Below are 13,320 nucleotides of genomic sequence, written 5' to 3' on the forward strand. Positions count from 1 at the left end.
AGGCAGGCAGAGAGGGGGAAGCAGGCTCCCTGCTGAGCAGAGGGCCCGATGCGGGGCTCGATCCCAGGACCCTGAGATCATGACCTGAGCCGAAGGCAGCGGCTTAACCCACTGAGCCACCCAGGCGCTTTTTTTTTTTTTAATTAATTAATTAATTTCTTAAAAATTTTATTTATTTATTTATTTATTTTTAATTTGTTTAGGGTACTATGTTTTTAAATGTAAGAATTAATTAATAAAAATAACTATGCCCTGTTACATATTATTTCTCCTTTTAGCGGAAGTACAAAGTGAAATTGAAAGAATCTTTGAGTTGGCGAGATCTTTGCAACTGGTTGTTCTTGACGCAGACACCATCAATCACCCAGCGCAACTTATAAAGACTTCCTTAGCACCAATTATTGTTCATGTAAAAGTCTCATCTCCAAAGGTAATTAGTTCATTTCTGCCTTACAGATTAGAAGCTCATTGACTTTGGAATATTCTTTGCTCTGTGCTTTGTTGTTAGTGGGTAAGGAGAATATCTTATTGAGATGCCTTTAATGGGCAGTTTTTAATTACCACAGTCTGTCCAGGTTCTAGAAATTCTAAGACAGCAAATAAAGAATAGCCATTGTTTTAAAGAAGGTCACTCTCTATTGTGGTTCCCCAGACAGGCAGTTATGCAAGAATATAATAGAAATAAAAAATTAAGAAAGGTATGGAAAAGGAAGTATGGCTTTTCAGAGACTTTAGATTATATCTTAGTTAATTTCTTGGGCAATATTGATTCTTGTAGCACCTATATTCTCTCCCCAACTGAGCAAGTACATAGTTCAGGAAAGGTATATACATTTATCATATATAAAGCCAAACACCACTGTATAAAATCTCTTATGGAAAAATTATAGACATTATATATGTGCTCAGGTTGGGTCTCCAAGGAATAAGGTATTCTGTGATTAAACACAGTGGGATATCTGCCCTGTGTCTTTGTGCCACAAGTAGATAAAAATAAAAGTGAGACAGCCTCAAATTGGTCTCTTTTGATTAGGCTGTTCTTTCATTTTTAAGAAGTGATGATATTCTAAAAAGTTAATGTGAAATAGATATCCTAGGGAGGTGTTACCTTAATAATTAGTTTATTTTCAGTGCCTCTAAGAGTGCAGTTTAGCACTATGTGTAATTCAACTTCCAACCAGAGCAGTAGTCGCCTCTCACAGATGGAGAATGTCTGAAGAAGCTGTGTCCTTCCCCAGCCCTCAGCCTTCCGTCTTTGCAGGCACTCATTCTGCACGGGATGGACTAGGGAATCCTGACCAAACCAGGACCTTTTGGGAACCATTAGAATGGATTGAATCTGCCTTGACCACCTCGAGGTCTCTTTGGCCCCACATTGAGGGGGATTCAGATACCCTTCATTGCAGCGGAATAGATGTCAACCTCTTTTGCCCGCTGCCCCAGTCCCCACGGGGTCATTAAGTGTAAGAACAGGGGCTCCTGTGGACATACACGCTGAGGTATAATAGAGCCTCACCAACCAGTACTATTTTGGGGTGAGGGCCCTATTTCAGCTTTAAAAAAAAAATGGAAGAGAGAGGGAGTATATGGCAAGTGTAGTCATAGCCATGCCTGAATAACACAGATAATCACTGGTTTATAGGTAGCAATATGCCAATGCAAATGTTTTGCCTAGATTTCTAATGTGAAATCTTGTTAATGTAAACTGGAACACCTCAATAATTATCAGTGACCAAAACGACCCGATATATAAATGACTGATATTTATCTGATATTGAGATAGTGATCTAAAATATTACTTCACTGAATTTGGACACAAATGACCTGGTACAGATCAGTTCCTCCACTTTTGCAGGGCTCTAATTTCTCTGGGTAGGGGCACCTGGGTGTCTGCCTTCAACTCAGGTCATGACCCCAGGGTCCTGGGATGGAGCCCCAGTGTCAGGCTTTCTATTCAGTGCGGAGTCTGCTTTTCCCTCGCTCTCTCCCACTCCCCCTGCTGTGCTCTCTCTCTCTGTCAAATAAATAAATACACTCTTTTAAAAATGTTTAAAAGTAAATAAGTAAATAAATAAAACCTCTGGGTAAAATCTAGGGCAGGAACTTGAGGTCCCTCCAGGACCCCACACGGAGAGAGAATAGGATGTACATATCAAAGCCTCTGCAATTGAGAGCCAGTGTAAGTGGGTGATGTCATTACAGAGTTTATATATATCATTTTTCATATTGTATTTCCTCTCTATTAATACTCAGGGCTAGCCAGACTATATTAAAAAGCCTTGGTTTATTCATTTTTCTTTTAACTCATTGATTCATGTCTTCTTCTATCAGGTTTTACAGAGGTTGATTAAGTCTAGAGGAAAGTCGCAAAGCAAACACTTAAATGTTCAACTGGTGGCAGCTGATAAACTTGCACAATGTCCCCCAGTAAGTACCATCATTTTTTTGCGTTTGTCATTCTTGCTGGGACAGGAGGGGCTGGCATGTTTTTTGTTTTCCCATTACCATTGTCATTTTGTTCTAGAATGATGGTGATGATCTGTTGTCATAAACATAAAGGGTTTTTCACACACACTGCTGCTGTCCTGTTGGCTACACTCAGGCATCCAGAACTGAGACATCAGTTCTGCCGTGTAAGAAGAACTGAACCTAGTGTCCAGTGTCCCATCGCGTGCCTGCTACCTTGATGACTGTGCAAATACTCAGCAGACTACTTAATCCAGTCATGGGGACACGTTTATGAAAAGAGAAAAGCAAATAAAACATACTAATTTGACTTTCCTTTAATTTTTCTGCCAGAAAATTCCAGTAGGCAGAAAAGATGTGACCTTGAAGGTTGAGAATTTATGGGAACTAGAAGAGCCCTATGGTTATAGCAGATGAGGAGGTCAGGGTTAAGTAAGATGAAAAATTATATTATAGCAACGTATGTCCTGGTGCCATTGCCAGAAAGCAGCTACTGAGGTGGAAGCCAAGAAAATGGCAGGGATTTGGGTGGGGGGAGGTGCTGACTGTTCTCCCGTGGGTCACCAGTGGCTGATCTGTGTCTACCGCTCAGCTGATTTACTACTACTGTGCCTCTGTTTCTCTAAAGAAAATAACTGTCTTTCCTACTAATTTAATTTACTAGGTTTTTAAATATATACTTGTGTAAGGATCATTTATGCCCTGTGGAAGCATAAAATCTAATTCAGATGTTTAGAGAGACAATACAGCATAGCTGTTAAAAGCGTGGACTCTGAAGCCAGATCGCCCATGTTCAGATCCACACTGGTTTTGTAATCTTGAGCAAGTACTTTCCTCACTGGGTTAGTGTAAGGTTTCAATGAGTGAATCTGCAGTAAAGCTCTTAGGACAGGGGCGCCTGGGTGGCTCAGTGGGTTAAAGCCTCTGTCTTCAGCTCAGGTCATGATCCCAGGGTCCTGGGATCAAGCCCCACATTGGGCTCTCTGCTTGGCAGGGAGCCTGCTTCCCCTGCCCCCGCATCCCCCCTCTGCCTATCTCTCTGCCTCCTTGTGATCTCTGTCTCTCAAATAAAAAAATAAAATCTTAAAAAAAAAAAAAAAAAAAGCTCTTAGGACAGAGCCTGGCATGGAATAAGCACCACCTAGGTGTTTCTGTTAAAATTACCAGATATACTTTGCATTCTGCCATGGCCAACCTGTCAGGCTCTGTAAGGATGTGTTCCTGTCTGGTTCACGGTTATATCTCAGTCCTTCATTATGATAGGCGCACAATAAATATTTATTGACTAAGTGAATGAGTGAAAGGTGGTAAGAGTAGGATGCATCCTTTTATCGGATGCTTATTAGGCCAGATGAGAAGCTAGATGCTTTACATAGCTTATCTCTAATCTTCACTGTTACCTAGTAAAGTAATTATCCTTATGTTGTATTATCCCCATTTTGTAGATGAGGCTACTGAAGGGAGAGAGGTGAAATGACTTTCCTAAGGTCACACAGCAAATCAGAACTAGATTAGATTTATCTGGCCCCAAAGCCAGTGTCCTGTCCTCACAGTTCCACCTACTTGTACACATACCTGGTTACCTGCCCCACAGATAATTTGGATAGGCTGGAGCCTGGAGTGTTATGTTAAGAAGTCTAACTTCACTTCGCCTACGAAGTCCACTTACAAAATGGAATGTGTAATTCAAACCCTGTGTGTAAATACAAGAATGTCCTACCCAGCCCCTGACTCTACAGTCCTTACCAGCTAATGGAAGTTAACCCTTACTGAGCAGATACCAAACGCTAGGAGTATGCTATTGTTTCCAGTTTTTAGAAGAGTCTTATAAAGAAGGTTGTGTCAGTTTGGGTCTTCTGGGAAGCAGACACCTAAATGGAATTAGAAGTGCAACTTATTGAGGCACCTGGGTGGCTCAGTGGGTTAAAGCCTCTGCCTTCAGCTCAGGTCATGATCCCAGAGTCCTGGGCTCTCTGTTCAGTGGGCAGCCTGCTTCCTTCTCTCTCTGTCTGCCTCTCTGCCTCCTTGTGATCTCTGTCTGTTAAATAAATGAAATCTTTAAAAAAAAAAAAAAGTGCAACTTATTGGAGAAAATACCTATGAAAGACTAAACACAGAGAAAGAGGACAGAACAGGCTAGTAGAGGCTTCCGACCAGACCAGACTAGTCTCATGAAAGGAAGGGAGGAAGGAGGAAGAAATGGATAGCAGGAGCCTCAGACTCATAGGTAGCTTTTCTTACAAGTTTGTCACATGTTGGACAGAACTGTTCAGGCTCTAGTCCCCACGCTGCGCTCAGGCACTGGCTAGGAGCAGCCTGTGGAGAGGATGGCATTGGCTTGGACCAAAGCTTTGGTCATTCCAGAAGATGCCACAGTACCCCCATCTCCCCGCACCAGGCTATCTGCTGACTGCACTCATGACTGCGGGTTTTCCAGGATATCTGATCATAGAGCTCTGTGACCACCCTCGTAGATAACATCATCCTTACTTCCTAGAAGGGAAAGCTAAGTCCCTGATTAGGAAAGTTGTTGGAGGTAACAATTAGGAAATGAGCCCCTAGGTCTGTCAGACTCCCACAAACCTTCATGCGCTGTGCCCTTCCACCTCTACAGAGCTGGTGAGTCTCTGGCCCCCAACTTTGCTGTGAAGAGACATCTCCAGGACAGAACAAAGTCGTCAAATGGTAATGGGGGTTGTTAAGGAAATTGAGGGAGTTGAAGCTGAGAGTTCCAGTTCGGGCAACCATTGGCCAAGTCCGTGTGGTCCTTCAGGATGGATGTTCTGCTGTATCAGACCTCATCTGGGGCAGAGAAGCAGAGACAGGGAAGTCCCTGCTTTCTGACCTTTGCAAGAGATTCCTTTCTTTTCTGTGTCGGAGGGAGAGGAGGTCTCTCCTCCCTCTTTTCCCCTCTTGTTGCTATTAATGGAACTTCCTATTTGCTTTTGTTATGTCTACAAGCATCCCCACCTTCCTTTATTTCCTGAGTCAGTTAGCAAAATCTCCTCAACCAATGTAGGCTTTTGGGAAACAAAACCCAGGAAGAGAAAGGGAGAGGGGCAATTTCCTGCCACAGCGTGCCTCCCCACCTCCCCACCACCGCCAGAGGAGGAAGCCCAGATCCTGCCACCAGCTGGAGTGGTAGGAAAGAAAGGGGGAACATACAAAAGGAAAAATACAGATTAATATCTCGAAATTCGTTGGCACATCTGTCTTCACAGATGGAGAGGGATCTACATCGTGCAGGTGGCCTAGTTCTGTGAAGTGCCTGAGGTGGCCACAAGATCTGCGGGAGTTTTGGGTGCGGATCTGGGTGGACTGGAGAGTAGTTAGTTAGGCCTGTCTGATTTCATTGGACAGAGTGAGCAGACTCACCCACCGGAGTGGGCTCTGTGAGCAGTAGTTGGAGTTGTGGGAGGAATCTCCTCTGGTGAAGGCTGAAGGCTATGGTATCCGAGACCCTTCTCAACTGTAAGACTGACTCTATCTAGATTTTGGAAGTGAACAGTGTAGAGATGTTGGTAAAATTATGAAGGCTGTGGAGCCCCAGGAAGAGGAAGGTATTAAAGCAGAAAATATACCAAGTGATATCCTTATTGTTTCAAAATGTCCTAGGTACTTCTAAGGAACGATCCGTGGTCTTGGCTGGGACATGGCATCCATGTCACTGTATGGTTAAATCAGAGAAACTCAAAATATCTGGTCATCTCAGTGTTGTGTGGCTCACCTACAAGTACTAAAATACATTCAGCAAACATTATTTAAGAGTTAGGCCTGGGCTCCTGGGTGGCTCAGTCTGTTAGGCGTCTGCCTTCAGCCTAGTCATAATCTCAGGATCCTGGGATGGAGCTGCTTGATGGTGTCCCTGCTCAGCAGGGAGCCTGCTTCTCCCTCTCCCTCTGCTCCTCCCCCCTGGGGATTCAAAGGCATGTTCCTGCCTTCGAGGATTGCATAATCTTTTTTTTTTTTTTAAGATTTTATTTATTTATTTGATAGAGAGAGACAGCGAGAGAGGGAACACAAGCAAGGGGAGTGGGAGAGGGAGAAGTAGGCTTCCTGCTGAGCAGGGAGCCCGACGTGGGGCTTAATCCCAGGACCCTGGGATCATGACCTGAGCTAAGGCAGAACTTTAATGACTGAGCCACCCAAGCACCCCAGGACTGCATAATCTAAACAGAGTTAAACACAGAGAACCAACTAGTAGTTGTCAGAGGGGAGATAGTTGAGGGGGCAGATGAAATAGGTAAAGGAGGTTAAGAGGTACAAACTTCCCTTTATAAATAAATAAGTCATGGGGATGAAAAGTACAGCGCAGGCAATATAGTCAATAATTTGTAAAAAAAACTTTATCTAGTGAAAGATGGTAACTATGCTTTCGGTGAGCATTCTGTAATGTGTATAATTGTCGAATCAGTATGTATAGCCCCTGAATCTGATATAATATTATATGTCAATTATACTTCAGTTTTTAAAAAAAAAAAGATTATAGTTGGGTAAGTCAACTCTTTTTTTTTTCTTAATTTTTTAAGATTTTATTTATTTATTTGACAGACAGAGATCACAAGTAGGCATAGAGGTGGGTGGGGGGTGGGGGAAGGGGGGGGGAAGAAGGCTCCCTGCTGAGCAGAGAGCCTGATGCGGGGCTGGATCCCAGGACCCTGGGATCATGACCTGAGCCGAAGGCAGAGGCTTAACCCACTGAGCCACCCAGGCACCCAGATAAGTCAACTCTTAGCAAACAATTTGGTAAATCCTAAATATGCTCACAGATATTACTTTATAAATCTCTTATAGTTTGAAAGAGTGGTTTAGATCAGGGTTTCTCTACTTCAGCACTATTGACATTTTGGGTCGGATAATTCTTTGTTATGGGAGCCTGTCCTATGTACTGCATGATGGTTAGCAACATCCCTGGCCAATGACAACTTCCATATTGGGACAACCAAAAATGTCTCCAGACATTGCCAAATGCCCCCTAGGGGGAAAAAAAATCACTCCTGGTTTACCAGTTTAGGTTAATATAGGCACACATTTTGGTAAATAACATTTTAAGTCTTAAGTGATATCTTGAGATACATTTTAGGTGAATTAAACTTGTTTCTTTGATCTGTCTATAAGAATGAGTTTATTAACATTTTTCCCCAATAATTATTAGATAAATTACTTGCAGCCTATTTAAATTGTTGCATTTTAGCTGCTGAGAGAGTTGATAAGTGTATATAATGTAACATGTTACCTCTGAAATAGCTGGAACCAAGAAAATATATGTGCCTACTTAAATGCAAATAATACTGTGACATGTCAAGATTTATCCATATGTCAGGAATCTCAAAACAGCCTCATGCACTGGGAAGACAGCCTTGCTCTATTATATCTTAGCAGCAAATTCCTGTTTTATGTAATTGATCAGATAACTTGAAATATTAAACAAGCAGTCTGGATAAGTAAGGTTACTTTGTGTTTAATATTTTCTAAACACTGTTTACATTATTAAACATGTTCATTTGATATTGTTTGAATAGCATTTGTAATGTCAAGAAGGAATTTTATACTCTATGTTGGCACATGTGGAAAAAATCCTTGGATTATAAAAACTAGTAGTAATCTAAAAATGTGCCTGCATTTGTCCCTGCTTTACTTTAAGACCATAATTATAATTGTCACTGAAAGACTGGTGATCACTGTGTCATTTTAGTTCCTCTAGGAGAATTTACAGCTTCCTTAATTGGCCACTGCATCTCCAATCTGAAAAGTCAGCAGATTATACTGGGAGAGTCACACATTGCTAAGAAATTAAAGGCAGCAGTCTTTAGAAAAGGAAATCTAAAAGGGTACTGAAAAAAGCTAGCTCTCTGTCACCAGAAAAAAATGAATCCAAGACCCAGGGATTGTTGAAGCCAAAAGGAACCCTGAAGAGCACCCAGTGTAGTATTTCCTGGAATGTATTCTTCCCAGTATGGGCTCCATGTGATGCCAGCAGGTGCTATGGGGAGAGGGCTCTGATACCATCGTGTCTGAGAAAACACCATGTACACACAGATAAACTGGTTTCTCTACTACAGGAGCCTTAATATGCTAATGAGCATTGTGTATCTCCATCAGGATAGTGGACAGTGTTTCCTAGATTTTGTCTACAGAACCATTTTCCAGAGAGCATCCTGTGGATTTAGTGTTTCATGGAACACTTCTAGGGAAGGACTGACCCAGTCCAACCACCTCATTTTTCAAATGAGGGAACTGGGACCAAGAGAGGTGAACTGGCTTTCCAAAGAACATAAGCCTTGGCCAAAGTCAGCATAAGATGGTGAATGGCAGCAAACTGGTTATCATATATTCTGGAAAGAGAAGCATGGGTTTCATATGTAAAGCTTCTTTTAAGAGAAGGGTCTGCAGGGGCTTGTGGGTGGCTCAGTGGGTTAAAGCCTCTGCCTTTAACTCGGGTCATGATCTCGGGGTCCTGGGATGGAGCCCCGCATCAGGCTCTATGCTCAGCAGGGAGCCTGCTTCCTCCTTTCTCTCTCTGCCTGCTGCTCTGTCTACTTGTGATCTCTGTCTGTCAAATAAATAAATAAAATCTTAGGCGGGGGGGGAGAAGGGTCAGCAAACTTTTTCAGTATGAGCCAGAAAGTAAATATTTTAGGTTTTGTGGGTCATGTGGTCTTCACAAGACTAACCAACTCCACTTTGGTAGCAGGGAAGCAGCCACACTCAATATGTAAGTGAATGGGAGTGTTACAGTCAAACTTCGTTTATAGGAGCTGGAGGCGGGCCCCATGTTGCCAGCCCACTAAAGTTGCCACCCTTGTTCTAGGACAAAGTTTTGGTTGTCTGTGACTGTGCAATAAACTTCCCTCAAACTTAGTGACTCAGACAATGAGCACTTGGTGGTATTCGGCTGGTGGCTGACATGGCCGCTTAGCAGGGATGACTGCAAGGCTGGGCGTAGCCAGCTCCTCTCTCTCCATGTGGTCTTAGGGCCTTTCCATGGCTTCTCTATGACAGGGATTCAGACTTCTTAACACGGCAGCTCCCAGGGCTCCAAGAGCCAAGTATTCCAGTCTCTTAGGCTTAGATACTGGCCTTAGATAATGGTACAACATTCTGCTAGGCAAAGGAGTTCCAAGAACTCCCCAGATTCAAGGAGAGAGGACATAAACCCTCTATCTCAGGGAAGGGAATGTCAGAGAATCTGTGGCCATGTTTCATTTGCCACAGACAGTTGTATTCTGGAAGAGGGAAGACTTTGCTTCTTTACCTGCTCTGGATTCACAGAAACAAAATGGGTGAGATGCAGACAGAAAAGGAGCCAATGAGACTAGGACCCATTTTTTAAAAAAATATGACCAGCCTAAATTTTTAATTGGAATATAAAATATATATATATTTTATATATATATAAATCTATACAATATATATAATCTATACAGTATATTGGGAGATTTCATGTTGCTTCTACCAGGTATTAGTACCCTTTTCCTTTTCAGAGAAATTGAAAATAGTACATTTTAAGAAGACCAGCGTTCATCAAATCGCCCCAGTACTGTGGTAATAAGAGTCTCACAATACATGATGAGAAAAGCAGACGGGCAGACAATTGAATATATAAAGGAAATATAATCCCTTAATCCTACTTAGTTACAAGCTGTGTTGTGTTACCATAAGATGACCCTGTGGCTCTTTGGTCTGTATTATTTTTTTGAGCTTGCAAAATGACATTGATCGCTCTCTCTGCAAGAGGGGAACTCATCTCCTCACAGAGTCACACAAACCTCTAACATTACAGTAACCAGAGGCGTTCTCTTCTGTCACCCTTTATTTTGCATTGCTGAATAGACTCAGATTTATTCTAGTAAACACAAGAACTCTGAAGTGAATGATAGTGCCCAGTATCCTTGACCATATTGCTATCACGGTAGTAATTTTCCACTGCTCTTTCCCAGCCGTTTTATGTAAATTATTTAGAACCGTGTGGATTCACCCTTCTATTTAAAGTAACTGTCTCCAGTGGTGCTTTCATTATTACAGGGCCTCTGGGCGTCCACAGTTTAATTCATAATAGTGCTTTTGAAAAAGAGAGTAATCAGTTTGAGAGGTTTCCCTCATGAAACAAGGCTGCATGGGATCTAGTTTCTCTCAATCCAAAGACTACTCTTGTGCGGGGATCTTAACCACCCAACTTGGATAACACTGACTTGGGTCCCCACCAACTTAGCATTCCCACCAGGGCTATGATTTAAAGCATTTGGTTAATTTGAGCTTAACAAAAATACTGGGTGCCTCTTCTACAGACAGTAGCACTGGGAGATATTGTAGTTTTTGAAGAAGAAGAGTGGCCAGGATGGAGGGGCAGTGAGGAAATGTGTGTGGGTTTATGAGGAATGTCACAGATTGTTAAGAGAGAAACTACAAGGGATCAGAGTTACTGATACTCTTTGCTTTCATGTTTTGCCCCCAAAATTAGTGGCAGGAATTCTGGTTGTCTTTTCTCATTCAGCTTCTTGAAGTTGGAAACTGAGATGAGCTGCTAGAGCCCACAGTATTGATAGGCTTTCTTTTATCCCCTATAAGACCTCCTAAGTCTTTCAAGATTCTTTTAATTTAGCATCTAGTTTCCCATCACTAGTTGACCAGTGAGTTAAGTAATCATGACTTCAAAAGTCCTAATAATATCAAGAATGCACTTGTGATATGAAAGAAACATCAGTTGGTTATTCTATAATTAGCATTACATATGTGCCATTCAGCCATTTTATTTTACTGAATCGTATCTGCTAGTCATTTTTTTTTAATGGTAACAGATTCAGGATCTCTGTATTCTAGGAGCAAAGAAATAAAAAATGTACTTCCCCCTATTATTTCTTTTTTCCTCTTAGAAATAGGAAATAGGCACCACCTAAGGTTTTATTTATGCACAAAAAGTAAATGTAAAGTGTTGTACATCCCATGGGAGAGTTTATATGTATTTAATCTCATGCCTAGCAAGTCTTCTGTAATGCACCAACTTTAAAAAAAATTAAAACTAAATTACAAAATTAATTTCTAAGTTTTATGAACTTTTTATTAGGAAATATTCAATGGCAATATCCTAGATAAAACATATTACAAATTATATGTTAGGTTTCATGAGACCCTCCCCTCTATGCTAGAAAGGATGGATTTCATAGTCATAAAGAAAGACTTGTCCACTTTGTCTCAGCATCTCCCCGCGCAAAGGAATGTAAAAGAAATAAACAGAACCTACTTCAATTCTTGATGTAGAAAGTGCTCTATCTTCTGTAAAAGCTAGGGTGACCAGGTGTCCCACTTCCCCTCAGATTGTGCAGATTCAGACACTGATAGTTCCAAGCGCCCAAAAGCACTCAGTCCTAGGCAGATCAGGATAGTTGCCTTGATTCAGGTACCTTCCCCGGGAATCTTTGTGTGGCTCTGTGAATGGACAACCAGACAGATCTTAACGTTAAGTACTTAAGATTTTCTTAAAAGATAAGTCAGATCTTCCTTTCCACTGAATTCGGCATCAGTCTTTGCTTTCTCTGGTTCCTGTCATCTCGTTCTCTGAACCACTGGATGAGCTGGAGGCCTGGTTTTCACTCTTCTTACATTTATAATGCTTTAGTATTTCATTTTCCCCAAAAAGCTTATGCAGAAATGGCACCTGCTGTGCCTTATTTTCCAAGAGTTTGTTTTGACTCCTCTGCTCATGATGTATTTACTTCAGCAGCCACATTCTTTCTGCCCACCTCAGCTAAAGAAAAGATCCCAACACAGTATGCCAGAGGCGTCTGCTGTGGAAGAACTTGGCAAACAGCTTTCTGTGTTACCCTATCTCAGGCATTCACCAAGGGCATGGTATCATTGAGTGGGTCCCTCTTCACTGCCTGTGATCGTCCCCTTACCCACACCCTCTGCTGCTGATCAAATAGCTGTCTGAATCCATATCCCATGCCAGAAGTCTCACGTGTGGCACAGTAAGGAACTAATTAGACTTGAACCTTTAAATTTTTGAAAAATCAGCAAAGCTTATTTGCATAACTCATGGGGCTGCTTCTCTTTGAATTTCATGTATCATTTCTTAAAAAAATGTATGCCCTCATACTCACATTCTAACACTCTGGTCTTATCAGCTGTGTTATTTCCTAAACAGTTGAAAAGAAAAATTGTCACAGATATACAGGCTGTGAAATTCTTCTTCATTGAAAATAAGACGCATATGTCAGTATTCATTCAGAAGCTGAAATTTGCTTCCTTGGTGCTTTTGAAAGCATAAAAGCAGTTTCAAATCATCTTCATCATATAGCTGTCTTTTTAGCAGGTGCAAAAATACCGTTTCCTAGAAATGATTGAGGCTTGAGCAAACAGCCATGTGCTGATAGATACAAATTCTGTCCATTGGCAAAGAGGAGTACTTTATTAAAATGACTTGTAATAAAGTGTATGTTTAATTTTATCTGCAGTGTGACAGTGTAACATGTGGAACAGTGAAGTGGATAGAAACCTTATTCAAATGATACCCTTTAGTGGGGGCTCCTTCCCTGTTTGTTTGTGGTTTTTTTTTTTTTTCTTTCCAGGCTTAGTTGTCCTGACTTCCATAGTCTGGACCCTCAGTCCAGGGGTCCTCAGAAGGTGCTTTCACTTGGGACTTTATGAAAGCAAAAAAAAAATGAGTTTTTGAGACCCCACGTTTTTGAGAACCCACCTTATAGAATGAGACCTATGTAAGTGAAGTAGACAGTAACGTAAATGAAATTATGCAAACCACAGACTCCAAATCACATACAGTTCAGAATTTGTGGACAGTTTTAGTGTACAGTGGCTGAGAGTAGACATTTGTTCCTGTGCTGCCCAGTGTCATCT

At 41.6% G+C, this 13,320-nt stretch overlaps 1 protein-coding gene and 1 long non-coding RNA gene across 6 annotated transcripts in view; one reads left to right on the top strand and one right to left on the bottom strand.

Annotated features, from left to right (window-relative positions):
* The window catches only part of LOC309843934, a 1,014,078-nt gene that overhangs the window by 402,352 nt on the left and 598,406 nt on the right, over positions 1-13,320 (bottom strand). The window lies entirely within an intron of this gene.
* CACNB4 (calcium voltage-gated channel auxiliary subunit beta 4) overlaps positions 1-13,320 on the top strand; it is a gene marked incomplete at its 5' end in the record, with an annotated part of 250,066 nt that overhangs the window by 224,821 nt on the left and 11,925 nt on the right. For all 5 annotated transcript variants that reach the window (XM_082689935.1, XM_082689936.1, XM_082689938.1 and 2 more), the window contains 2 exons: positions 279-430; positions 2,332-2,427. In XM_082689935.1, coding sequence (XP_082546061.1) covers positions 279-430; positions 2,332-2,427 — 248 coding nt within the window. The remainder of the gene's footprint in view (positions 1-278; positions 431-2,331; positions 2,428-13,320) is intronic.

The sequence above is a fragment of the Mustela nivalis genome, assembly GCF_964662115.1.
Source record: "Mustela nivalis genome assembly, chromosome: 11".
NCBI classification, from domain to species: domain Eukaryota; kingdom Metazoa; phylum Chordata; class Mammalia; order Carnivora; family Mustelidae; genus Mustela; species Mustela nivalis.